The sequence below is a fragment of the Strix aluco genome, chromosome 17, assembly GCF_031877795.1.
Source record: "Strix aluco isolate bStrAlu1 chromosome 17, bStrAlu1.hap1, whole genome shotgun sequence".
In the NCBI taxonomy this organism is placed as follows: domain Eukaryota; kingdom Metazoa; phylum Chordata; class Aves; order Strigiformes; family Strigidae; genus Strix; species Strix aluco.
Window position 1 is genome coordinate 309,164 of NC_133947.1, and position 25,442 is coordinate 334,605.

Consider the following 25,442-nt stretch of genomic DNA (forward strand, 5'->3'; position numbering starts at 1 on the left):
TTTACCTGGGTTTTGCACTGCTCCCTCGCTGCCAAATGCTGGGGGGTGGGGGACGGGCCGAGCCCTTGTGTGCTGAGGGGCTCACAGCTGCATGTGGTTCAGACAAGCTCGAGCGGTGTTTCTCCCTCTCCGTGCCCCAGCCCCTCACCGTGCCACTTCACTGCTCCCCAGAGCCCCGTGGCTGCCCAGCCAGCCCTTGCGCGTCCCCTGCGGCACCGCTGAGCCCCACCTTGCACAGCTTCCTGCCCTCCCTCCTCCCAGGGGCCAGCCGTTGTTGGCTGAGATTGGGGAAATCGTGTCCCCTGTGACAGAAGTGTGGCCTCCCCATGTTGCTGTTGCTGTTGGCTTGCCTGTTCCCTTGCCACCAGGCATCTGCGAAGTCCATTGGTGATCAGCCTCGCCGAAGTGCCGAGGGTGCAGAGCGCGTCCCCCCCGGGGCTGGCAGAGCCGGGCAGCACGTCCCCCGGGGCTGGCAGAGCGGGGCAGCAAGCGCTGCGCTGTCCTGGGCGTCGGGAGGGGCGCAGGGAGGTGATGTGTGAGCTCCAGTATCGCTGGCCCAGCGGCGGGTTCCATGCTGCAGAGCACGGCTCGCGTCCGGGAGAGTGGCTGGCTTGCTGCGCTGCCCAGGGCGTCCCGCCGGTCCCGGTGCCGGCCGGGCTGTCTGCTACCCCCATTGACTAGCCGGAGCGCGTAGCAGACTGCACGTGCTGGCACACGCTGCGGGCAGGCAACTATAAATCACTGTTCTCCAAAGGCTGCCTAGAGGTAGAAGACAACCTGCAAAAGACTCACCAACATCAAAGATAAGGCAGGTCCCCAACGCTGAGAGTGTCAGGACGGCAGAGAGCTCCGGGGGGAGCGTGCCATGCCAGGGGAGCGGGGCCAGGCCGCGTGAGGGGCTCGGCAGGTCTGGGGAACTGCCGGGTCCTGCCGTGCGTGCGCGGGAAGGTCTGGCTGAGCAGGCGACCTAGCAGCGGAGCGCAGGGGATGGTGCTCGGGTCTGCGCTGCCTGGGGACGGAGCTCTGGCTCTCCCGGGTTCTTGGGCAGCACATTGTGAGACTGGTGCCTGGCCTCCAGCAGGTACAGAAGTGTGGGAATTGCCCACGCCAGAGGAGCTGCTGCTGCCTGGATTTCTGTTGGCGGATGGAGAACAAGCTCTCCTGAGGCATCCCAAATTCTCCTTCCTCTTCCATTTACCTGCACAAATCCTTTCCCAAGTCAGAGGGTGACCCCTTGAACTACAGCCATGTGCTCCTGGAGAAATGAAAGACAGCATGTGGGCAGCAAAGCAGGAGGCATCCTGTTCCCAAAGGGAAGAAAGAAATTAAATTAATCTATTTTGCTTGAACAACATTTAAAAAGGAAGGAATTCTCAACTCTGAGTATTAGACAAGGATCCCAGTTCTTTGAAAATCACTAACAATTACGGAGCTGCCTGATCAGACTGATGTGAACAAGACATATCAAAGGAGACAGTTTCTATGCGAAATTGGAGATCAGAGGGAGAAAGAAACACTGTTTCACAACATGAAAGGAGGCGATTCCTGCAAATTAAAATACTCAGAAGTTAAAAGTAAAGAGAAGTGCTGTGAACGGCGTGGGCTGTGCTTCCAAGCTGCCTGCTCAGAGAGGGGAGCTGGAGCCAAGAGCCTGTTACCAGGCTGATGTCTGTCTGCCTGCGACAGCCTTGGAGCTCTCTGTAGCCTGGCCATCCCAGGCAGCATCAGGGCTCCTCTGTAGCCCTGGAGATGGCTCAGCCAACAGGGCAGGGATTGCTTCACCCAGCTTCTTCCAGTGGGGCTGCCCCGTGGTCTCCTGCAGTGTGAATGCAGAGGTGGAGGGTATCCACGTGCTGCTGCTCCAAGTCCCCGGCTCCCTCCCATTCTTCCTCCGATTGCCAGGGCTTTGCCCAGGAACAGGTAGCACAAAGGGCAGGATGGACACATCCTGTGAAAGCATAAACAAGGAATCCTGAGGAGTGGCTTTCTCCTCAACCTGCTGGGGTCCAGCAGCTGCCCTGCTCCTCCACTGTGGCCCTGGCGTGGACACAGAGGGAGACGAGGCTGGTCATGGACCTGGTGTCTGAAGTTCAGCTGTGGGAAGGGCTGAGGATGCAGAACATGGGATGCTGCCTGGGCCAGGGAGGTCAAGTTCAGGACTTTCTTATAGGAAATACCCTGCCAGGCCCTGTTTGTGTGGGAGTGCTCCTTTTGTGGCATCAAGGCCAGGTGCAGCTGTGATCATGGCTTTTTTTGTGGTTGACATTGGCAGTGATGTTTGTGGTCTCTGAGCTGGACAGATAATCTCCCCTAGACCTGAGGGGTTTTTTCATAAGAGTGGTTGGGGAATGTGCCTTGCTGCCTTCCTGAATGTGGATGGAGGTGATCCTCCGTACTGGCCAAGCAGCAGTAGGGAGGCTGGGCACCTTGGGGAGAGCTTGGGTTGGCTGTTAATACATCAAGATCGAGGTCAGAGCCTGGGGACTTGCTGGCGAACGTGCCTGGTCTTGGCTCCATTTGGGTGGAGGTGTTTTCCTGGATCACCCGTGTTTCTGCTTCAGCTGTGCTCTGATGGGGAAGGGGCTGGGATGGGCCCACCCCGGGGGACAGGGCTACCCGCCAGCTTGGAGCTTGTTTTCAGAGAGCTGCTCATTCCCTGTCTCTGCTGCTCTGACAGCCTGAAAAGCGAAGGGTGACCCCCTTCTTCCTCTCCTGCTCTGCCTTCCCAGGCCTTGCTGGGGTCTGTGCTTGGGGCTGCCCAAATGGATGGCTTTTCTTCTCACTCATGGCAGCTATCAGCCGCAGCCCTCCACACCCTGCCAAAAGCATAGTCCCAGCTCCCAGAGGTGGGTACTTTTCCGGGGCATAAAGAGGAGTAAAACAAATACGGTCAGATCCTCTCAGTGACAGCAGGAGCAGATCAAAGGACATTATTTGCATAATGAAGGAGTACTAATTGGAAGGGAAAGTCATTTGATTTCCTAGTGTCTAAGAGGGAATAACAAATGAGAACACTGCACAGACTCTCACAGAGTAGCTGGGAGTGCTTTGCAACACACCTGCCCCTTGCTCTGTGCAGGGGCCAGGGCAGCACATTTTGGTAGTGACAGCATACATGCTGCTTGAGACTACAAGACCAAGTCAGGGGACTAAAGGTCCCTTTGTTCCAGGATCTTGTCCTAACAGTGGCCAAAGCGGATGCTTACGGAGGAGGAGGAACAGCACACACAGCATGTGTGATGCTCCTCTTAATACTCACACAGCCAGCAGCCAGTTTCAGCTTGGGGATTTCTTCAGCGGTGGGTGGTTTCCGTGGGTTTAGTCAGCTTGAGTGTCTGTCTTCCATGAACTCATCAGATTCACTATAAACCTCTCCAAAGGGAAAGGAAAGGGGGTTGCTACTGCTATCTGATGGACCAAAAATGGCAGATACAAGATGGTCAGACAGGTAAGGCCAGAGCCTGGGATTTGTAAGAGGCAGAGGTGGTGCTTGGAGCTAACCCCAGCCTGTGGAGCCAGGCCGAGCATGTGCTGTGGCCCTGGAGAAGTCAGTGTGTTCTACACGCAGTGCACAGACCCAAGGCTGGCGCTGAGCTCCTGCACTTGGAGGAAGCACATCCAGAGTGGAGGCTGAGCCAACAGTCTTACATGGGTTCCCTTGGCGTGGCAGGTCCAGCTGCAAGAGCAGGCTTCAAATGACTTCTCTCTAGAAACCTCATCTGGTCGGGGGCTGCTGAGGCATCAGGAGAAATAGCGCAGCTGCTGAGGGCTGTTTTGCAGGCAGCAGGGCACAGAGCTGCTGTTGGGGTGCAGAGGAGGCAGGTTTGACCTGGCGCTGTGTGAGGCTGGCGGGGGAGGCAGCTGGAGCTGCAGCAGAGCAGGGGGGCTCTTGCTGCTCAGCCCCCAGAGGGAGCAGGACCTTATCCTGCCACAGGGCTGCCAGGGGCAATGCCCTGGGTCCTCCTGGGCCAAGGAAGGCAGGGGCTGGTGGTGCTGCCTGGGAGTGTTCTTGCCACTCACCGTGTGCCCGCTGCCAGGTCAGGACAGCCAGCTGCCCGTGAGTCGGCTGGGGAGCAATCTGTCTGCAGGATGGGGCCTGAGCTGCAAACTCTGTTGCAGCCCTACTGCTGTCCTGTCACCTCAGCAAGAAACTGTGGGCTAAGAGCTTGCAGGCTGCTCTGTGCTGCTCTGGGGCTTGGCCTCTGCATGGGAACCCCGGTGCAGATCGCTCCAAAGTGCCTGAGTTGAGCAGAGTCTAGCACCAAAGGAAGAGACCTGCAGCTGCAGAAGAAGGTAGGATGGGACCCAGCTAAGTGCCTGGGAGCTGCAGGAGCTTCACCTTGTAACAGGAGATGCTAAAATTAGCTGTGTTTTGGGCTCTTTTCCTGAGCTCCCTGGGGTCTCCTTAACAGCTGTCTGCCGCACACAGGGATGAGCCCAAATCCGGCACACGGTGCCTCCTGCCAGACAACTCTGTGGGTTGCACAGTGGATGTTGGAGCCCAGAGCTCACTTCTGGGCTGTTTGGGGAGTGTGCAGAGCCTGGGGTGAGGGGCATGCTAGGAAACATGCATCCTTTCATCAGGACATCACTCTTCTCTTGGTGCATTCTGCTCTCCTGATTTATCTGTGTAGCACCAAGTCCAGATTAGAGATGATTTGGCTGTACATATAGAAACTTGGGGTCAAGCCCTGACTCTAGCACAAAGCTGGCTGAATGCAGAAGTGATTATTGTGAAGAGAAATTGCTTAATCTCCATGCTGGAAGCAGAGAAAAATACTTTGTTTAACATGCAGCCAGAACACTTGCAGGCAGTCTGATTTTTTTATTTTTTTTTCCTTTGATAGAAAGCGCTCAGAAGACCTGTGTGCATCTGGAAGCTGCTGGGGCAGCAAGTAGCTGGGAGCTGGGGCTTGTGCTGCCTGATGGTCCTCAGCGAGGCTGCTCCTTCCCCTTCCACACTGCGCTCTTGGTCGTGGCACAGGCTCTGAGCCCTCTGCCCTGCACATCTGAGCACCGCCTACACCCTCTCATCCAGGCTGCGTGTGCTAGGCCCCTCAGGGAGCCCGTGCCCCCTTAGTTCAATGCTTTGGTTTGTTCCCCAAGGCACCACGTTTACCTGCTTGGTGCCGGGGTGCCTTGGGCAAGGGACTTCTTTGGCCAGACACCCCAAAGGATGTTTCCATAGTTGTGTGTTTGAATGATTCCACCACAGCCAGGTTAGCTCCCTTGGGCTTCTCCTGCGGGGCGTGAGGGCTCTACAGTGAATCTCCTCTGGGTCGGATTTGGCTTTCTACCAAGTCAGGATGATCCCGAGATTGCAAGAAACTCGCTTCTGCTCCAGTAATTTTTAAGCTCCTCTGGTTTATTTTCTTCCCTGATGTCCTGCCTCTTTGTTTCTGGGGTGCATCAGCCGCTGCATGTATTGGGGCAAAATGAAAGCTGTAAATTGAATTGTTTATAAAATCTCAGCTGCCCTCCACCCCCACAGCAACCGGGTGGCTGAGATGGGAGTGCTGCACTCTGGCATCAGTCCAGGGCGTGTGGCTTTGCATGACAAAGCACTCCTCTCAGGAGTATTCTACAGGGCTGAGATGACCGTGTGCTGCCCTGGAGCTGGCTGGATCTGCATAGAAAGGTGCTCTGACCGCGGGTAGAGTTATCCCTTTGGCTCAGTCTGAGCTGGAGGGGCAGGCTGCAGCCCCGGAGCTGGGCTGGAGAGTGGCTGGAGGCTCCTGCCTCCACCAGGGAAGGGGTGAAGGCTGCCATGAGGAGGGGCAGTCAGATTTATCCGGTGTTAGCTTTTCCTGCTACCTGTTTGCCTCTTTGCAGTCCTGGAGCCTGGCTGTACTTCTGTCCTGGGGAAGTGACAGGTTCCGCTGGCTGGCATGTGGGTTCAGTGCAGGGCTTCCTTACTCTTGGACGTGTTTGGAGTTTGCCTGTTGACATTTCTTTTAGCTAAACGTGTTTGGAGCGAGTGACATAGCGAGTGGTCTGGAGCCGTTGGCTGTCTGTGTGCAGGTGGATGGCACCTCCCAGGACGGCTGAAACTGGCCCCAGAGGCTCTAGGTCCTGCGGGGAAGGTGGCGATGGCTGCTAGGACAGGGCTGCCTTTGAAATTAGTATTTCCCAGGTGCTCTGCAGAGCCCAGTCCGTCCCAGCGAAGGCGCTCGGGGCTGCATGGCTGTTCGCCAGGATGGCTCTGCATGGTAGCTGTGGCGGGGGGGGCAGCTGCGGGGGCTGAGCCCAGCGCTCAGGACCGCAGCAGGAAAGGGCCTTGCAGGGAAATGACTCCTCGGTCCCGCCAGCTCCTGGGGACATCGCCGGGCACCTTCTGGTGCTGGGTGCTGGCAGCCCCCCTTGCGCTGCTGATCCCAGCTCCCCACTGTGTGCAGCAGAGACAGGATTAATCTCTGTGGCCTGTGGAGTCAAGGGCTGGCTGATGTCCCTGGCAGGTCTCCAGGATGGCTCAGGATGTGGAGCGGGGACAGCCCGGGCAGGGCCCGCGGAGCCAGAGGGTGGCAGCCAGCCAGGCTGGTGTCCCCTCCTGTGCCCAGCCTTGCAGGCACGGGGCCAGCCAGGTGCCCTGCAGCCCAGCGCGGGCTGCGGGGTAGGACTGCTCTGAAGTGAGGGTTTTGGCCCCCCTTTCCTCTGGGGGGAAATGCAGTTTGTTTCATCTGCTGTGCCAGATTGCATCTTTGCAGCAGGGGAGTAAGCGATGGACTCTGACTCATTAATTTTTATGTAAAATTGTTGGTTTCCGCGGGTTCTGCGGGGTGAGCTGGCCAGGGGAGGAGCTGAGGTCTTTATCTCGTTTTACACGTCTAATTATCTCTCTGGATACGAATTCAGGTTTCCTGGTTATGGGAGCTGGGTTATACAGTGGATGATGGATGTTTAGATTTTATTTATCGTATCTTTTATGGCTAAGGCACATGCTAGAAAACTAAATAAAAGTCATACGTGCTGTACTGGCTGTGGGCAGTGCTGTGCTTGGAGAGCAGGGACTGTCAGAGCAGCAGTGGGAGCCAGTGTTCCTGGGCTTGTCTGTGCAGCAAGGAGGGGGTCAGGTTAAACTGGAATTCGAGACCTTTGTTCTTCATGTTGAAGGGTGGAAAAGGGGTGAGTGGTGGTTAAGAGGGCATGCTGGAAGTGCAGGACTCTTAGATTCCCGATATCCTGTCGGTGACCTTGAGCAGGCTGCACTGCATCTTTGCAGATGAGAAGTCAAGGCGCAGCTGGGGGGTTGGTGTTCCCCACCTGCCTGTTGATGCTTGTCTGTTAATGAGGTGCTGTGAGAGCAGGTGGGGAAGGGCAGAGCCTTCATCACCTCCAGGGCTGCTGGCTTCGGCCTCACGGCGGTGTGATCCTGCTGCCTTGCTGCTTCGTCTCCCCTCGCACTGGAGCGAACAGGCTGGTCCCAGACACGGGGCTCACGCCTGGGGCCCGGCGGCCTGGATCTGCGGCCCCGCAGCCCTGTTGCTCCACTGCTGGGAGCTCCCAGCAGCCCTGTGGGGCAGGAGCCTTCTGCGCCGGAGAAGTAAGAGCAGCAGCCCATTTGTGCAGGGCATGGCTTACAACGGAGAAGCAAATCCCACCTCTGGGTGGGAGCGGATCCTGCCTTCCTACCCGACTCTGGCGCTGGGGCAGTTTGCAGCGTGCAGGTAAATTCTGGAACGCGAGGAGCGTGGCTGTCGGGTGGGAAGGGATGAGCAGGTGAACAGCGCGGCTGAGTGCATCTGAGGAGAAGCAGCATGAGGTGCAGAGCCTGATACAAACTTTTAGTGGCCAGCCCCCCTCTTTAATGATCGCTAGGCTGGTACCCATGGGGTGACAGCACTGGGGTGGCTGCGGCGCAGTCCCTGGGGCACTGGCTCTGCCTGCACATGTGCAGCCCCCACACAAGTTATACCGTAAACAGGACAAGTGTGGGCAAATAACTGATGGGCTCGTGTGTGTATGGGTGAGTCTTGGGTCTCCTAAGCCTTTGCCTCTGAGGTGCCCAGGCGGGAGCAAGTGGTTCTTGGAGCGTGGGATGTTTGTGCAAGGTCAGCAGGCTCTGCCTGTGGCAATGATGGGTGCAGGAGCGGGTGCTGCTGTGGGCACTGGACCCTCAGCTGGTTGCTGCCAGGCTGGGCAGCCCTGCCTGCTGCCAGGGGCAGGTGCTGCTTCTGGTGATTCTCAGGCTTTGGCACCTCCAGAACCCCTAGCAGGGCTTCTCTGCTGCAGCGGGGAGAGGGGTGCTTGGGGACCTTCCCTTCTCCGATCCCTCCCTTAGATTTCTGATCAGGAGCTTCCCATGGGAACATGCCAGGGTGCCCAAGGGGCTGTGCAGGGGCTGGCGTGAGGTGATCTGCCTTGGCTCGTGCCTGGTGAAAGAGTTGTGTGATGGTGGGCGGGGGGAGGAGGAGGCAGGACAGACCCTTTCAAGAAATGCAGCAAGAGTATTTCTTAAACAGTTGTTTGTAAGGCACGGAGCTCGGTTGCTGTGGTGTAATCTGGACGTGCCTGGCAGGGATGCACCATAACTTCACTGGAGACAGCAAAGCATAAATAAGTCGACTCAAACTAGCTTGTTGCTGAAGACTGATGAGGGGGATTCTCATGTTATCAGCAGAGCTGCAGCTCTGAAAAGACGGCCGGGGAGAATGAAAAGCAACCATGGTAACTGCTCATTTTCTTCAGTGAACACCCTTTCCAGGAGATCAGAAGTGAACTGATCTGGGGGAGTGTGTGCATCCCCACTGCTCGCAGCAGCATTGCTGTCTCCACTGTCTCGTCTCCTGCCCGCGTCCAGGCTGGGCTGGTTCAGAAGCGCCCTGGCTGCCTGGCTTGCCTGCGAGCTGTGCGCTGGTGGTCTCCTGACAGAGGAAGAGGAAGGCACCAGAGATTGGAGCTCCTCATCCTCCCTCTGGATGGTTCCAGCTTCATTTCTGCCCGCTGTGACTTGGGAACAGAGGCTGCTTCTGACTTCGTGTGTATCTCTGGTGTTTGGGAGTGTAATGGCTCTAGACTCGGATGCTGACAACTAGGAGTAATCCTGACTCTGGGCTATTCCTGACATGGGTGTAGCCAGGATCAGCCTGTGAGATCATCTTTGCAGCATATGGATGGATGCTCTGCAGAGCAGAAGGGTTTCTGGACCAGAGTATGGTACCTCCAGTCCTCAGCTTGGTGCACAGCAGCCCTAAGAGGTGCGTGAGGCAGAGCAGAGCTGCTCATGCAGCAGTGTGAGCTGTGAATTGTTCTCTCCTGGCCCCTGCAGTCTGGGCTGGTCTTGTGCCCTGGAGTCATCTCTGAAGCAAAACCTACCTTTTAACTGCAATCATTGCTGGGGGATCTTGTCCATTACGAATTACCAGCTTCTCTGTCAGCCTTTCAGCTCTCGGCCCTGGCAGTATCTTGCAGCAGGGAGTTTCCCAGTTGGTTTGACCTTTCCTATGAGTAGCTTGGGTCTCTTCTCCCCATCCTACACCTCATCCCACCAGAGAGGTGACCGGTGCCAGTGTGTGACCTCTGGGGCAGGGATGCTCCAAGTCTGGTGCTAGAGGTGGAGCTAGGTAGCCTGTCCTCCTAGGTCTTCAGTCACACCACCTCTGTTCTCAGAGTGTCTGTAGGCAGGATTAGGCTTCCCCTCCTTCCTCACTTCTGTTGTCTCTGTTGATCTCAGCCCCTTTGCTGCTGGCCCCATTCTCATGTCCTGAGTCCTGCTTTTGTCAAATTGAACATGATGTCAAATTAAAGCCATCACAGGGACAGTTGGAGTGAAGCACCCAGTTTAATGAGGCAGCGTTGAAAATCAATAACTTAATTGCAGACATTTGATGGACTTTTATCCAATTTATAGTCCTCCTGCCGTGCTACGTGTAGAGCATGAGGACATGGTGCTGTGTCTGGCTCTGGGCAAGCAAAAGCCTTTCCTTTGCCCTGGCTGTCATCTCTTTGCAGCTCTGTCTGCTGCAGATACGTGGTGCTGCAGCGTGGACCAGGCCCTGGCTGGGAGGTCCGTTTGCGGGCTGGAGGTGACCCTGTTGCCCAGTGCTGACAGGAAGGGGGCAGCTGTGATGGTAACATCTGGTCCCCAGCTCCTTCCCAGGTGGCCCAGCAGAAGTCTGCTGGGAAAAGAGCTCCCAGCTGTTCAGACCAGTGATCTCCTGGAGAGCAGGTCCTGCCTACACAGCAGCCCCAAGGTGGCCCAGGCTTGGGTCCCTCCTGCCGCTCTGTGTCTGGAGCAGTGTCTGCAGTCCTGGCTCTCAGACTTTTCTGGGAGGTAGTGCTGCCTTTGCACCCAACTGTTCTCGTTTCCTTCAGCATGTGTGAGTGATCAGCATTGGCCCCTGCTCTCTGTTCTGCCAGCCCCTGGCCCTGAGGTTTGCGTTGCTCTTCTCGCCTCCTCCCTGACTTTTTGTTTTCCTCCTTGTCCCTGCTTCAGGCACCTCTGTGATGCAGGTGATGGCATCTGATGCTGACGACCCCACATATGGGAGCAGTGCCCGGGTAGTCTACAGTGTGCTAGAGGGGGAGCAGCACTTTACTGTGGACAGTAAAACAGGTGAGCAGCACCCGGCCGGGCCGGGCCGTCGCGTGGGGCGCCAGGAGGCCAGACTGCGGCCAGCACCCTGCATCTGTTCAGTGCTTGCACCTGCGTGCTGGCCACTGACACTGGGGCGCCCATGCCAGGGGCATTACTGGGTGTTGGAGGAGCTCAACGGCCCCGCAGGCTGCTGCCTGGCTCCGCACAGTGCTTGCACCACCGAGCGAGACCTGCAGCCGCCAGCCCGGAGTGCCCTGCCTGCGCCTGCACCCGCCAGAGCTCCTCCATGTGCTCTGCCCAGAGCAGGAGTGCGCCTGCAGGCACATAAAATCTCAGTGTGAAAGGTTTAAGTACTACCAGAGGGGCCTTACCAAAGGCTGCATTGTTATCACCAGGGCTTTGATTAAAGGTAACACTTTAAATTAAGGATCAGTTTATAAATGTTCTATTAATATTTAATGAAAGAACAGTAGAAGGTGCTCCATTCCTTAATAACTTCTAATAGAACCTGTTGTAAAATGCCTCTGTAATAAATCCCTAGCAGATGATGCTCTGACATACTGGTTAGAGTAGACCATAACCAGGAGATGTTGGGGTATATATTCCCCTGCCTCCCAGGAGTGTGACTCTCATTACCCTTAATGGGAGCCTTGCAAGCTTTCTAAGGAGGGAAGACACTCAAATGCTAATAAGAGGTATTTAAGGCACAAAGCATGTAGTAAAGTACCCACAGTTTAATGAAAAATTGTCAACGGACAAGCATGCTGGGTAGCTGCAGCTCTTGTTGGAAAGCTGGACAGCAAAGTTCCCCCCAACTCTGTTGCTGAACCACAGTGACACAGGCTGAGATCAGCCTCTGGACTGAGCTGCCGAGTCTCTCTTGGGCTGACCTATGTCTGTGCTAATAGATAATATTTAAGGCTGGTTTTATGCAAGTCAGTGAAATTTGTTGGGAGGCTCTGGCGTAAGGAAGGTGCATGTGCCTGAGCCTCTGCATCTGCGTGAAACCAGCCACCTCCTGCAAACTGCTCTGGTGCACATGGGCACGCCAGGCACAGCCCTGTCTGTGCCACCAGCCCTGGCTGCCGTTGGAGGAAAGCGCAGCTTCGGTACCTCCTGAGCACACCTGAGAGCAGAGCGGGGCATGGGGTGGAAAATGTCATTGTCTGGTCAGAGGCTGCTGTGGTGGGGAGGGGCACAAGAAGCAGCTTGGGGCTGTACCCACTCCTGGCCCAGAAGCTGCTGCACGTGGGCTTTCTTCTCTCCCAGATTTGCTCTGTTTTACTGGGGGGAGATGGATGAACAATGGGCTAAACACTGAAAATTCAGGTGCAGGTGAGATCCTGTTAGTCTGAGATAGCTTTGTGTGAGTGGAAGCCTGGCTGCTAGAATGAAGAGGGACCACTGGGAGCAAAATGCACAAGCCAGGACGTGCAGAGGCTCAGCTTCCTGCAACAACATTAATGCTCTGTATTAAGGCATAAACTAAAATGTGCCCTGTGGGACTGTGGTGAGAATTAATGTCACTCTGGGAATCCAAGCTTCTTGATTCCTTGACTTTTTGTGTCTTAATTCTCAAGCTGGCTGCTTCATACACTGGAGGGGTTGATTTACTGTTCTACTTGCTTGCGATTCATAAAAGCAAAACTGCTGACAGTCTGCAGAAGAGTCCTCGGCCGCTCTTGAGCGTTTCCAGAATATCTGACCACTAACGCAGGTGCTGGGGCTGACTCTGGGCTGCCTTGTGCCTGGGCCCGGGGTGCAGGGCGCAGCTCTGCCTGGCTGTGGCCTGGCCTGTGGCCTCATGCCCTGCGACTGGCCCACGGGCTGCGCTGCTGAGAAGGGTCATTTCATTGTGTCTCTCTGGCACTGGCGTTTGTGTTGCGTACCCCGAATCAGGTCCCAGAACTCGCCCTGCACGTGTTGAAGGTCTAGGCTGGCTTTTTTTGTGTATGAATGGGGAGCACAAACTTTGGAGGCACGATTTTCTGTGCCAGCTATGAGAATATCCCCACGGCTTCTTGCGAGAGCCTGCAGGCATTAGCCATGCTGAGGCTTTGTGCTGCCTTCCTTATTCATTCCCAGTTTGCAGAGAGGGTGCAGCCAATCTTTGCTCTCCGGATCGGGGGAGCCCCGCTGCCGTGTCTCGTGGCTGCGCGCTCCCGCGGGAGGAGGCTGCGCTTTGGCAGCGGCTGGCACGTTCCTGCGCTTCGCTGCTGCTGTTGGGAAACGGCTGCTTCCACCATTGGCGGTGGGTGTTGGCTCTGGGCGAGAGCGCTCCTGCCTGCAGACAGCCCCTCCACCCTGCTGCTGCCTGTGGGGGCCATCAGCCCTAGCTTTGGTGCTAGTTCCTGTTCAGCTCCAGGAAGCCTTTCTAGACCCTGAGACTGGCACAGACAGCATGTGACTCCCAGTGCATTTACGTGAGAGGAGAAACCAGTGTGTGTTTAAATTGGCAGGCCAAATTTTCGTGTTGCTTTATATTGCCCTGCACTCTCCGTACCTCTGCAGATCATTCACCTGTACAGGGGCACATCTCTTCTTTGGCAGCAGCTCTGTTCCCGTGTTCTTTGCAATGCCCTTTCTCATCTCTGGCCAGCATGGCTGGAGACTCGCTGCTGCCTGCAGTCCCTGCCCACAGCCTCAGGAGGAAACCTGAAAACACTCGGCACCCAGGAGGGTGGCACAGCCTGATGCCCTTGGCCCCAGCAGTCTTGTTCATCCCTTTGCAGGGATACTGACTGCTACAGAACGGTCACAGCACATAACATGGTAGGCCTCGTGATATTTGGTGCTTTCCTTAAAAGCCCAGCTTGTCAGTCTGGAAGAGTGCATTGGCATCTTGCTTTTTACTGAAAGGAAGAGGCTGTTCTTAAAATCTGTCATTCTGCTGTATGCAGGGAAAAGGCAGAAGGACTCAGAAGGCTAATTGAAATGCAGTCTGGTGTTTGTGATTAAAACAGCTCCTGAATTCTAGAGCCTATCTCCTGATTTGGAGACTTAGAGGTGAGGGCTTAGAGGTACTTGTGCCAGAGAGAGCAGGACAAGAAATACTGGCCTGCTGGGATGAAGTTGATGGTTATTTGTGTGCAGCCATTAGTTGTTTCATCCTTACCTATCAGCCTCGCCGTGTTTGGAGACTGACCACAGTCCAGGGGTAGTAAAGGTAGACTGGGAGAGGAGTTGTTGCTGGGATCATGGTGCATGCTGAATTAGGCTGATGAACTGTTGGATTTGTGTGATGCGGTGGTGGGAGGCAGAAGTGTTTCTCAGCTGCTCTTGCTAGTTTGTTAAAAATGCTCCTGGGTGCCTGGAAGCGCAGATATTGGGGCGTGGGGGTGGCAGTGGGGGTGTGCTCATGGGCTTATGCAGGTCTGTGCCTCATCCCAGAAGTTTATTCACCAGAGCTGTGCGCAGGGCCAAGGGACTCTCAGCGTGGGTGATGGGAGTCTGCAGAGGAGCCACGCTTATTTAAGGTGATTGCTCTTATTAGCAAGACTGGATCTTAACAGTCCTCTTCAGAGACTGGTGCATGGACTTCAGGTGTTTTGGGACCAAACTGTATGTTTGGTCATCTTGAGGAAATTAGGGTGTGTCTACTAATGTGCAGTGGGAATTAATATTAAATGATGAGGGATTTAGCTGCTAAAAAAAGGGACAACAGAAGGGGAAGTGTGCTGGCCCATCTGCCGGGGCTCATTGCGGGTGCCTCCCTGCAGGGCACTGCTGCCTTTGCGCTGGCACGGCCGAGGCTGATTCCAGCCAGGAACAAGCCTGTGCTGGGTGCTGCACTCTGAGCAGTGCTCTGTCTCTGCAGGTGCTGCCCCAGGAGCCGTGGGGCACGCTGGCTTGAAAGGGACTTGGCCACCCGTAACAGAAAGTACCATGTTAGAAATCTGCAGGCTGCGGCATCCTCAGCCACAATAGTTGTGTGATTCTGCACCCTCCCGGTCAACTTTGCTGGTTAGCTTGGTTATGCTGATGCAACCATCACATTACCATTTCTGGATCTCAGCTCTGAACCTTATTTGCAGAAGAGCCATGAACCTCCTGAACCTTGTGCCTAGTACCTTGCTCAGCCTGCCTGTAGCTTCTGCCTACCAAATCGTCCTGAGCCGAAGGAGGGGAAGGAGAGCCATGGTGTGGAGCGGCTGCAGTGCTGGTTCTTGGGGCTCAGACCCCGTCTGCAGTGGGCTGACCTCCTCCAGGACGTACACCTCAAGCAGCACTCCTGTTTCGGCAGGCACATTGGGATTTCTGTGTCCCTGCAGGCAGAGGTGAGCACAAGTGAGGAGTCTGCAGTCTATTGGCAGGTACCTTGCCACCCTGGGCTGAGGCAGAGATCTATTTGCTTTTGCTGACCAAGCTGCTGGGAGGAGTAAACCAGTTTTATCCAGTTAAATAGGAGGGGATAGAGAAGACAGATCCAGATGCTTCGCATCCTTGCACAGTAAAAAGACACAAATGGCAGGAAAGCTTGTCAGCATCCTTGGAGACGCTCAAAACCTGACTAGATGTGACCCTGAGTAGTCTCATCTGCCTTTGAAGACTGCCTGCGATGAGCTGTAGTTGGACCAGGGACCTCCTGAGGATACGTCTGTGTATGTTACTCCACAACTTTCTAGCTTTGCACTTCGTGGCAGGGAGTGTGTTGCTCCTGCCTGCCCTCAGCTGGAAGGTGCTTTCCAGAGGGTCTCTGAGGGTGTGGACATCGGAGCTTGAAGTATCTTGAGAGCAGAGCAAAGCCCATAACGATGGGATTCCTGGAAGGCAGTTACCTGCCAAGTGCTTTGTCCTGCTTTGTTTCTATCACCCAAAGAGTGTCTGTTGTTTGGGCAGATTTGATGGTATTTATGTGATGCTGTAAGTGTCCCCTTGCCTGGTAATTATACTGATTAATCTGGATCATGCTGGAAAGCCACATGTGCCTTGTACCAGAGGGGATGCCACCGTGCATCTGTATTATTCAACTCTAACAGATGCTGACAAGAACTAGGGAGATGCGTCCGAGCTGGAGGTTGTTCTTGCTTTGTTAACAGTGTCTGGGAAGGACAAAGTCTGGCCGGTTTTCTGTCTGGAAAGGCGAACCTTGGGAGATGATAGTGAGCATGTTTCCATGTTCTACGTACAGCAGCGGAGGTCCCTGCCTCTCCCTGAGAACAGGGCTGCCACCATCGCTTGCTGATGCTTTTGCAGAGTCCCTGGGGGTCAGGTTTTGGGAGCAGAGACTGTCCTGACTCTAGGGGATGGGACCACGCAAGTCTGCTGCTGGTGGGTGTTTATGGCAGCACTCATAGTGCCACATTCAAGGAGCTGGTGTGGAGTGTGTTTGGAGACCCTGATTTGTTAAGGCCGCTCACAAATGGTAAGTGGTGCCTCAGCCTAAAAGACAAGCCCAGACACGGGGTAGTAGCCTGGTGTGGCCCGTAACTTCAGTGGGAACAGCTTTCTCAGTGACAATCCTCCCCAGGGGACTGGGGCAGTTCATCTGCATTGGACCCCCACTCTTCCAGGATGGTCTGGACAAAGAGTGTCCTGGCAGGAGATGGCTTCTGCTCAGTCTGCACCCCTGCCAGAGAAGGATTTTGTCTGCTTCCTGCCACGAGAAGAACCGGAGCCGGCTGGGGCAGTTTGCCCTGCTCTGCACGTGCCAAATGGTCTGGACTTGCTCTCCGCTGGGACGGGTGACCTTGGAGGTGTTCTGGGAAGCGCCTGAGCACTTTCCTCCCATCTTGCGTGGTGTATTATGAGCTATATCATTACGAGCAGCTCAGTTAAGTCATTACAGCCTTGGTGAATGCATGAGCTTTTTCCCTCTCATCCCAATTCATCACTATTGTGCTGACATAAATCATTTTCATTATAAAATGCTTCAGACCCTGTTAATTAACGGAATTGCTTAAATTTCAATGAGATAGTGCTCGCCCAGAAATAACAGTTCTATATTCCTAGTGGAGTGGCAGGAGAGGCCAGTAAGCACGACCGGCCAAGGCCAGTCTGTGCAGCCCTGGGTGCCTGGGCAAGGCCAGTCCTGCCTGCTCTCAGGTGGGACGTGTGCCAGGAGATTCATTGCTCCCTTGTCAGGACTCCCTCGGCCCCTTTGGATGAGGTGGGGTGGGACTCCTGGCTTCCTCTGAACAGACCCGGGAGGAACAAGGGAGCCGGTGCGGACCCTGGGCCCTGTCATGGGGTGAACACCTGCTGTCTTCCTCTGGAGGGGCTGGGATGCTCCCTGGCAGCAATTCTGCAGTGCTCTGTGCTGCCTCGTTCCTGCGTGCTGGCCGGGAGCGTGGACCTCAGTGGAAGGGCTGAGAGTTACCGGGCTGTGTGAACAGGCAGCTGCTGGAGGTGCTCCAGAGAGGGTGGGCGAGACAGAGCCTCCTCTCGATTCGTGGGGCTGGAGGCAGTGGGAGTCCAGGTAATTGCAGAACTGAAATGACAGAGGGACAAGGGAAGCTGGGTGAAATTGTGCCTGTCTGTGAGAGCTGGGGAACTGCAAGGATCTGAAGCGGTGGCTATGCCTTCGTAATAAATCCCAGCAGTGATAATTGTTGGGATAATTGCTGGTTTCAGAAAGCAAGGAGAGATAAATGTCTCCCGAACAGTGTTGCCAGCTCCTGCTGCACCTGTAACGTAATGCAAAGGCGGGCGGAGGGGGAATTTCATCCTCCCAGCTCAGTGGCGTTTCTGACTGCCTTTGGCCACAGCACCAGCGGCTCCTTGGAGTGAGCCGTCCACCCACAGCCGTTGTCTGGAGGTGCTCAGGGTCACACCGCGCACGTGGACCGGGAGGCTGTGGCAACCCGCTGGCTGTGGAGGGCTGGTGCCTGGAAGCCTTGGGATGTGTCCCTGAAGCCACGTCCTGTCTCCTTGCAGCCTCTTGGCACCCAGCTCTCCCCCCTGCCGTGCTCCGGTTGTGCTGACAGCTTCCCAGAAGTGTCTGCCTCAAGCCAGCCACTGGGACGGCTGCGGTGCTCTGCCACTGCTCGCGTTGCATGTCAGCAAATGTCTTGCAAGTTGCTGAGAGCAACTGGATGATTCTCCATTGTTCCTTGGCAAGGGAGGAACTGCTTGTTCCTCACTGGAGACCCACACAGCCAGGCAGCCCCCCTCCAGCATCTTCCCTGACACCAGGCAGGATTACTGGGGAAACAAAGCAAAGATGGGTTTTGCAGTTCACAGTAGGAGAAGGTAAAGCTAACAATTAAACAGAGAAGCCTGGAAGAGAGAGCAATTACAAGAACATAATGTCTAAATCTGTGGGAATGTTAAGAAACTGAGCTGGAGGGGATTTTAAGCTGATTCCTAGCTGTTCTGGGGTGTTGCTGGCATAGTGGGACTGAGAATGTGCCACTAATGACCTTGTATCCATGTATGCGCTCATGCTTGCCCCTGGTGCCACCTCAGGGCAGAATCATTTCTTTCTTTCATTTTCAAAATATTTCTTCTCTGCTTTGTTTCCATGTAAATGAAACACTCCTGGGTGACATGGAACTCGTAACTTCTGTCATTCACGGTGTTTCTGGGTTTTACTACTCTTTGTTTCTTGTTTTACATTCCTTTATATTTTATTCCTGGTCATTTCCCCCAAGCCCAGATGACTACTGAAGACCTATAAACACTTTTTTTTAAGAGACTTCTTTTCATAAAATGTACTAACGTACCATACATTTCCTTAAGCTTTATGGTCTCTAGTGCATTCTCAGCCCCTGACACAGAGCGTGTTTATCATCTCTGGTCTCGTTAATTTAGAGGGACACTTGAAAACGAGGGGGTTTGTGCAGACAGACTTCTGGAAATACACTGCCCCCCCCTATTTCCAAATCAATTAGAGGGGCCCCCCCAGGCACGCTTGGGCCATGAGGCACCTGTGAAACGGAGCCTGGGCTCGGAGCAGCGATATTCTGTTAGGAATGCTGCAGCAGCCTGGCTCCTCTTCAGCAGATACGGATAAGTGGGCCGCTGCGGGTTTGTGCCAAAGGGCTTTCGTGACTCAGCCTGGGCTTTCACACAGCCTTTCTGTGCAAACCTCGGGGCTGGCCCCGGTGCAGCCCCCGCACCGGGGCGAGTCCTCTGCTCCTGTGCCTCTGGCCCCCACCAATCCTTCACCCAGCTCCTGGCCTCCCCGGAGAGAAGCACAAACCTCCTCTGCTCCAGAGCTCAACCCTGTCAGAGCTGCCGGCAGCCCGCAGCAGCAGTCAGGAACCTTTCCTGCCACACGCCTGTGAATTGGCTGCAGAGAGTTGCTGGGATCAGGTTGAGCCTGTGGCCCTTCCTGGGCTCTGGGGGGATTTTCAGGATGTTTCTGCCTGGCTGAAGACCACCTGGGTTTGTTCTTCTCCCCAGAGCCCTTTTCTCCCCTCAGTCAGCTTTTGCTTACGTGATCTCTGTGAAGACTGCAAAAGGGTTTTCTCCCCTTTGCACTGGGGCCCAGCAGATGATGTTTGTTCTTGTCAGCATCTTGCTACCTATGGCAGAGGCGGCCAACAGCACCCAGGGCTGTGTTAGGAAGAGATCACCGGTGAGGTGATGTGAGTGCTGTGTCTGGTTCTGGGCTGCCAAATTAAGTGAGGCACAGGCATACTGGAGTGAGTCAGGGAAGGGCTGTGGAGATTGGTGAAGTATCGGAGCATCTGCCATATGTGGAGAGGCTGGGAGATCCAGCTGATCCTGGCTAGAGTGCTGGGGCTTGGATGAGGTAGCCTCCAGCAGCCCCCTCCAGCCTTGCACCATCTGTGACCCTGCGGATGCTCCAGCACCTCCTGTGCTCACACTGTCCTGCTGGTTTCCAGGTGTGATCCGGACAGCCGTGGCTGACCTGGACCGCGAGACGCAGGACCGCTACGAGGTGGTGATCCGTGCGACAGACATGGCCGGACAGCTGGGAGGCCTGTCTGGATCCACCACAGTCACCATTGTGGTCACCGATGTCAATGACAACCCACCGCGCTTCCCTCAGAGTAAGTCCTGGCCCCTGTCCTGGTTCTGGCCCCTTGGGGGTGGTGGGACAAGCTCAGCTCCCAGCATGTCTCTGCAGGCCGAGCCAGCCTGGCAGCGTGGTGGAGGGGCTGCTGCCCCGGCTGAGCCCGTCCAGGGCCCTGGACGCGGCGCCTGCTTGCGGTGCTAGTCCTGGGAGGGAGCAGGGCTGTGTGGTGGGGAGAGCAGAGCTGGCCCTTCCCTGACCCATCTCTGAGCAGCGCTGGGGAGGAGGCAGCCTGGTCTGTCATGCTGCTGTCGCCTGGGAGCTCGGGCAGGGACTTGGCTGTCGGCTGCTGCGCCAGAGCTCTGCCCTGACGCGAGGCACGGTGGCACTGCCTGGCTCGCAGACAGCAGCCTTGTTACAGGACAGCTGTTTCCCAGGTCACTGCTAGTGGCCTGTGGCTCAAGCTCTAATCTGCGACCCTCCCCAGACAAGGAGGGTCAGCAATCCCGCTGCCAGGAGTGGGCTGTGCAGTCTCTGCTGCACACCAGCTGCAGAGCCCGGCAGCATGTGGCCGGCAGAGCAGAAAAGGTGCTGCAGCGGGAGGAGGCTCAGCTCTTTACCTGCATCCCCTAGAAATTAGAAATGGTAAAGTTTGCAAAAAATCAGAGAACACTGCAGAGCAATGTCTGTACAGAGAAATCAGCCCTTACTTCACCTGGCACCTTGAGTGCTCCCCAATTACCTTCCCTCGGCCCTTGTTTTTTGCTGGGGTGTGTTTTCTTGGTAGGGCATTCTGGAGTATAGACCCTGGTGAAGTTGGGGCAGCCTGGTAGCCCGAGGGTGCCTGCAGGGAGGTACGCAAAGGGCCCTCTCAGGCTGGCGGGGGTTCAAAGGCAGAAGCAGTGACCCTAGTACCTTTTTCTCCTCTAGAGATGTATCAGTTCAGCATTGTTGAAACCGCCCCGGTGGGCACTGCCATTGGGAGGGTGAAGGCAGAGGACTCTGATGTCGGGGAGAACACGGACATGACGTATCAGGTGAAGGATGAGGAAGGGGTGGAGATGTTCAAAGTCACCACGGACAGCAATACCCAAGAGGCTGTCATCACGGTGCAGAAGGTGAGACATGAGGAAGGCTGGTTGGGCAGGGAGGGCACAGATCTCTAGGAGGGCCCTTTCCTTTGGGGACTCCTGCCGCTGCATTTGAGTTGAAATAAATGCTCCTCTGAGAGCTACTCTAGCAGTAGCAGTTGCATTTTTGTGCCTGCAGGTGCAGGGAGAGACCTGCCTCTGCTCTGCCTGGTTGGCAAAGCGCAGACCTGTGTCTAGGAGGAAGGTCTGAAAAGGGGCAGCGGCACGGCGCCTGCTGGAGCCTGCGCAGGGCGGCTCCCGGGCGGCAGCGAAGCAGCGAGCCCTGCGTTGGTGAAGCTGTGCGCAGGGCTATGGAGATGAGTGCTCACAGCTGCTACTGATAGCACCCATTAGTGGAGAAATATGCCCACCTAATTCCTATGGCTGACCAGCAGCACTTTGTGTCTGCTTTTGGTGGCAAAAGCAATCAAGTGAATACTTGATGCAGCCAAGAAAGAACAGATTGTTCACCAAGGCCGCTGCATTCAGCTTGCCTCCCCTGCAGAAATAACAGCAGGGTGATTAATGACCAAAACCCGCTCTCCTGCAGCACACAGCGTGTGTCTTCCCAGCGAATCCTGGCTGCCCGCAGCCTGGGGGCCCTCCTGGGGTCCCTGGGGGCAGCAGGCTGGAGCCTTCCTCTTCCTCCTGCCCGCAGTGTGGGCGCTGCCGGCCGGTGGGCAGAGAGCACGAGCCCCCAGCCTCTGGCGGAGGCCCTGCCTGGGGAGCAGGCGGCTTTAGTGCTGCCCCAGTGTCTCTGGGGCAGGAAGGGGCGGCACGGGGGTGCTCCTCGGGGGGCAGGAAGGGGCGGCACGGGGGTGCTCCTCGGGCTGGCTGTGGCTAACCCTTTCCTGTTGTTCCAGCCTCTCGACTACGAGTCAAAGAAAGTGCACACTGTCGTGGTGGAGGCCCTCAACAAGTTCGTGGACCCGCGGTTCGTGGACCTGGGCACCTTCCGGGACCAGACCATCGTGCGGGTCTCGGTGCTGGACGTCGATGAGCCCCCTGAGTTCCGGCCCCCCTCCAACCTGATGGAGGTCCAGGAGGACGCGCACGTTGGCTCTGTCGTGGGGGTGGTCACCGCCCTTGACCCAGACACAGCAAACCATCCTGTCCGGTAAATCAGCCACTGAAACCTTGCACCATCTTCCTTCCAGCGGTGGTCACAGGGTCACCTCCAAAGGGACACACGTGGCCGTGGCAGGGGCAGAGGGGGAGTGATGGCGGAGGAGGAGGAGGGGCGGTGCAGGTGAAGGTGCCACATGCCACACATGTGTCCGAGCGTGTGAGTGTCCTGGGGAATGGGCAGCTGGCAGATGAGTGGCGGCCTGAGTGCGAGGAACAGGCAAGCAGGAGCAGCCATCCGCAGGTGACAGATGCGATGCTGTGAGTGACGAGGGGGTGTTGGGGAAGGCAGTTGGGTGACACTTGCACATCCATGCTGCTGACAGCGAGGCGTCAGCGGTGGTGCCTGGCACAGGCCAGACAAGTGACCAGAAATGACTGGAGGTCAGTGGTGAAGAATGAGAAGCGAGGTGAGGCTTTGGGGGTGCAGAGCCCCAGCTTGGCTGTGTGTGTATGTGCACAGGGATCAAAGATCAGAGGAGTTTATATTTGGGCAGGGAACATAATCCAGACAGCAGCTTATCTGCACAGGACATTTCCCATTTCCATTTAATTTGCGGCTAAAGAGATTGTTACCTTGTTAAATTGTTATTACCTAAGGCACAAAGCAGCCTTCTGGCTTTGCCAACTGGCCTGAGTCACGAGCGGTTGTGTTGGAAAGCTGGTGTTCAGAAAACATCCTCAGTGTGTGGAAAATTTCCTTGAAATGTGTGTTCTCGTGCCAGGTGACGGCAGGGCTGCAGGCACCCTGTGCAGCCTCGCTTCAAAGGAGCGGCGGTGGCTTTGCACTGGAGAGCTCTGCAGGGAGCCCATCCCGGGCAGCATAAGCTGGAACAAAGCAGGGACAGGGACGTGGGGTGGGGGGGGACATGCCCAGGGAGGGCTTGGTTAGAGTTCTGATCCCGTTCAGCGATTTCCGCCTGGCCGCTTGGGGCGCGGGGCTGCACAGCCACGGGGGATGCACTGCGGCAAGGTGGGGTGAGGGGTGTCTCCTGATCTTCGTGGAAATGAAGATTGAAATGTTTAGAAAGCTCAGAAAATAATTTACACATGGAAAACTGCCATCTACAGATGCCTGGCAGCAAGCAGAGAGTATTGTGTCACAAAGCTGGATGCTGACAGTTGTCTTTGGGGTGAATGTGAATGAAATCCGCCTTGGCATGCCAGGGACTGTGTATGGGTTGTTGCAGCGCTTGCACCAGCCAGTGCTGTGTTGGACATCTTGGAGTACCTCTGCTTGCCTTGTCATGTGGCTACCCTCTCCGTTCTTTATGGCCCACCCTGAGCACGTGGCTGTTAGCTTGCACTCTTCACATGTGTGCAGCCTTTCTATGCATCCATGTGTGTATACATGTGTGCATGTGCTTTTCCACTTGACTGTTTCTAGCAGTGCTACAGAACGTAGATTTTATTTTCTGATCTGTAATTGTAGGAAAGGGGCCTTGGGGACAGAACTATTCTTACTCTGTTTTTTCTCTTGTTCTTTGTGCTGCTTCCCTGTGGAGCTTGTTGCATTGTTTGCAGACAGAACAAAAGCAAGCAGTGGAGGGAGGCTTTCTACTGCTGTGCAGAGGGTGATGGGGACTTGGAGCAGAGAGAAGCAGATTCAAGTGCTCTGCAGGAGCAAGAGGGTTAGAGCCCAAAGTTTGCTAAGCGAGTGTCTCTCTTAGTGCAAGCTTAGCGCCAGGCAAGGCAATGCCTCGTGCTCAAGCACGAGGGCCCAGGCATCTGCTGCAGCATGGGAATTGCAGTGTGTTCTCCCCTGTCAGGCTTGATGCGTTCAGATACATGTTCTCCCTCCAGCTCCCCCTGGGCAGGTAGCTCATCCTGCATCCCCTGTGCTCCCCTGTGGCCTTCAGTCTCTGTCCGTCCACCTCTTCTCTCCCCTCTGTTCTTGCAGTGCCTGCTGTCACAAGCAGTGGCAGCTCCCTCCCTCCCGATGCTCCCCTGCGCCTGCCCGGGGCGCGCGGGTGCGTGAGCCTTCCCCGCCGCTTGACCCTGTGCCGGCTGGGGGTGCAGGTTTGTGCTGGTCATGCTGATGGGGCACCTGTGCAGGAGAAAGGTTCTGTTGGATTTCTCCTGCTTTCCTGTCCTCTGGCTAGCCAGGTAATTTAACAAAATACTTTGCCACATAGGCAACTGCTCACAGCTTCAAAGCGGTGCACGAACATGAATGCAAGCATCCTGCAGTACCCTGCCAGGATGTGACACTAACTCGTCAGCAGGAGACGGCAGTAAGTCACGCAGCATTTCAAGTGTGCTATTCCAAAGTACAGTCACAAGAAGCCAGCACTTGTACTTCACCTCTGATACATTAGAGAGCAACTGATCCAGACAGCATGACCAGTATTTGATCCTTGGCTCCTTGAAGTTGGTATGAACCCTTTCAAGTCGCTGCAGTTCAGTGGATCCCTTTAACTTCCTGATCCTTGTCTGCTAGAGGTGGAAGCAAAGACGTGGCTGTGTTTCTGCAGTGGCTGCTGCCTCCTGGGCTCTGGTCTGCATGTTGGCTCTGCCCCGTAAATAGGGGAGAGCCACAACCTTCTGTCATGACAAGATGCACTCTCCCCTTGAGGCAGGAAGGAACAAGGATTGCCAGAGACAGCAGAGTGAAAATCAGCTCTGTCAGCGTTTCCAGGTCCTGTTGACACCAGGCCGCCAATAACGAGGTTTGGGAAGTATTTTTAGCCAAACGGGAAAGGAGGTGCCCTTGGCTCTTTGCTGTCATCCCCAGGCTAGCACTAACGGGGCTGTGCAGCTCCTGCTGCACCACTGTCCTGACGCGGCTGCTGGCGGCAGGTTTCAGGCTGGGGTTTCGCTGCCTCCTGCCAATCCGCTTGTCCCACAAGGATTTGGCCACTCGGTGTGAGGACAAATCCCCACCGGATGAGCCGGCCTGGGTTGCAAAGTGATGTGGTATGAATCCATGAGGGTTGAAGGGGTGTCCGACTCCCCTCTCCCTGGGAGGCATCCCCAAGGCACTGCTCGCTGCCCCTCTCCCAGCTCCTATGGGTGCGGAGCCCCTGGCAGCCGCTTGCCTGAGTGGGAAGAAGCTGGGGCTCAGGGTGCCCAGGGAGCACCCCACCTCTCTGGGTGAGCAGCCCCAGCCCATGGCTGTTCGGAGAGGGGCACCAGCCCTCCGGCGCTGTGGAGCGGAGCGTCGTGCTGAAGTTCAGCAGAGCCCAGGGGCCGCACGTGTCTCGGGGGCAACATGAAAACCCACCATGGTACGGGCAGGAAATGCCTTTCTAAAGGATCAGTGCTTTTTATTTTATTCCATCCTTGTTTGTTGCCTAACAAAAGCTGGAACCACTCTTTTTCAGAAAGAATTTAGTTTCCAGTTGGCTTTTTGGCTTTAGCTGTACATTTCCTGGGCGTAGTGCAATTTTTCTCAGCTGAGCCATTGTACGAGGTAATACAGTGATAGACTGTCTGTGTATGTGAGGCTGTTTGTATGGGAGCCTTTTGTTTTTTCTCTCTGCAGTAGGAGCCTGTGCTCTGATTGTGTACATTCCAGGCTTTATCAGCACTGGGAAGATGTTGCTTGGGATTTAAGGTTCTTGGAGATATTCTTGTTTGACGTTCACCAAATCTGGAGATGCGTGTTGGACATGGGCATTTTATAGGCTCCAGCAGCACAGCAAGAACTGCAACCTGCTTCAACACAAAAGGGAGAGGAGGAAAGAACAAACACAACAAAAAGCTTTTCACACAGTGCTTGAAAAGCTCC

At 55.6% G+C, this 25,442-nt stretch overlaps 1 protein-coding gene across 6 annotated transcripts in view; it reads left to right on the forward strand.

Annotated features, from left to right (window-relative positions):
• CDH22 (cadherin 22) overlaps nucleotides 1–25,442 on the forward strand; it is an 83,431-nt gene that overhangs the window by 33,609 nt on the left and 24,380 nt on the right. For 4 of the 6 annotated variants that reach the window (XM_074842996.1, XM_074842999.1, XM_074843001.1 and 1 more), the window contains 4 exons: nucleotides 10,433–10,552; nucleotides 19,327–19,494; nucleotides 20,388–20,575; nucleotides 21,451–21,704. In XM_074842996.1, coding sequence (XP_074699097.1) covers nucleotides 10,433–10,552; nucleotides 19,327–19,494; nucleotides 20,388–20,575; nucleotides 21,451–21,704 — 730 coding nt within the window. The remainder of the gene's footprint in view (nucleotides 1–10,432; nucleotides 10,553–19,326; nucleotides 19,495–20,387; nucleotides 20,576–21,450; nucleotides 21,705–25,442) is intronic. The other 2 variants (XM_074842997.1, XM_074842998.1) reach the window with 2 other exon arrangements.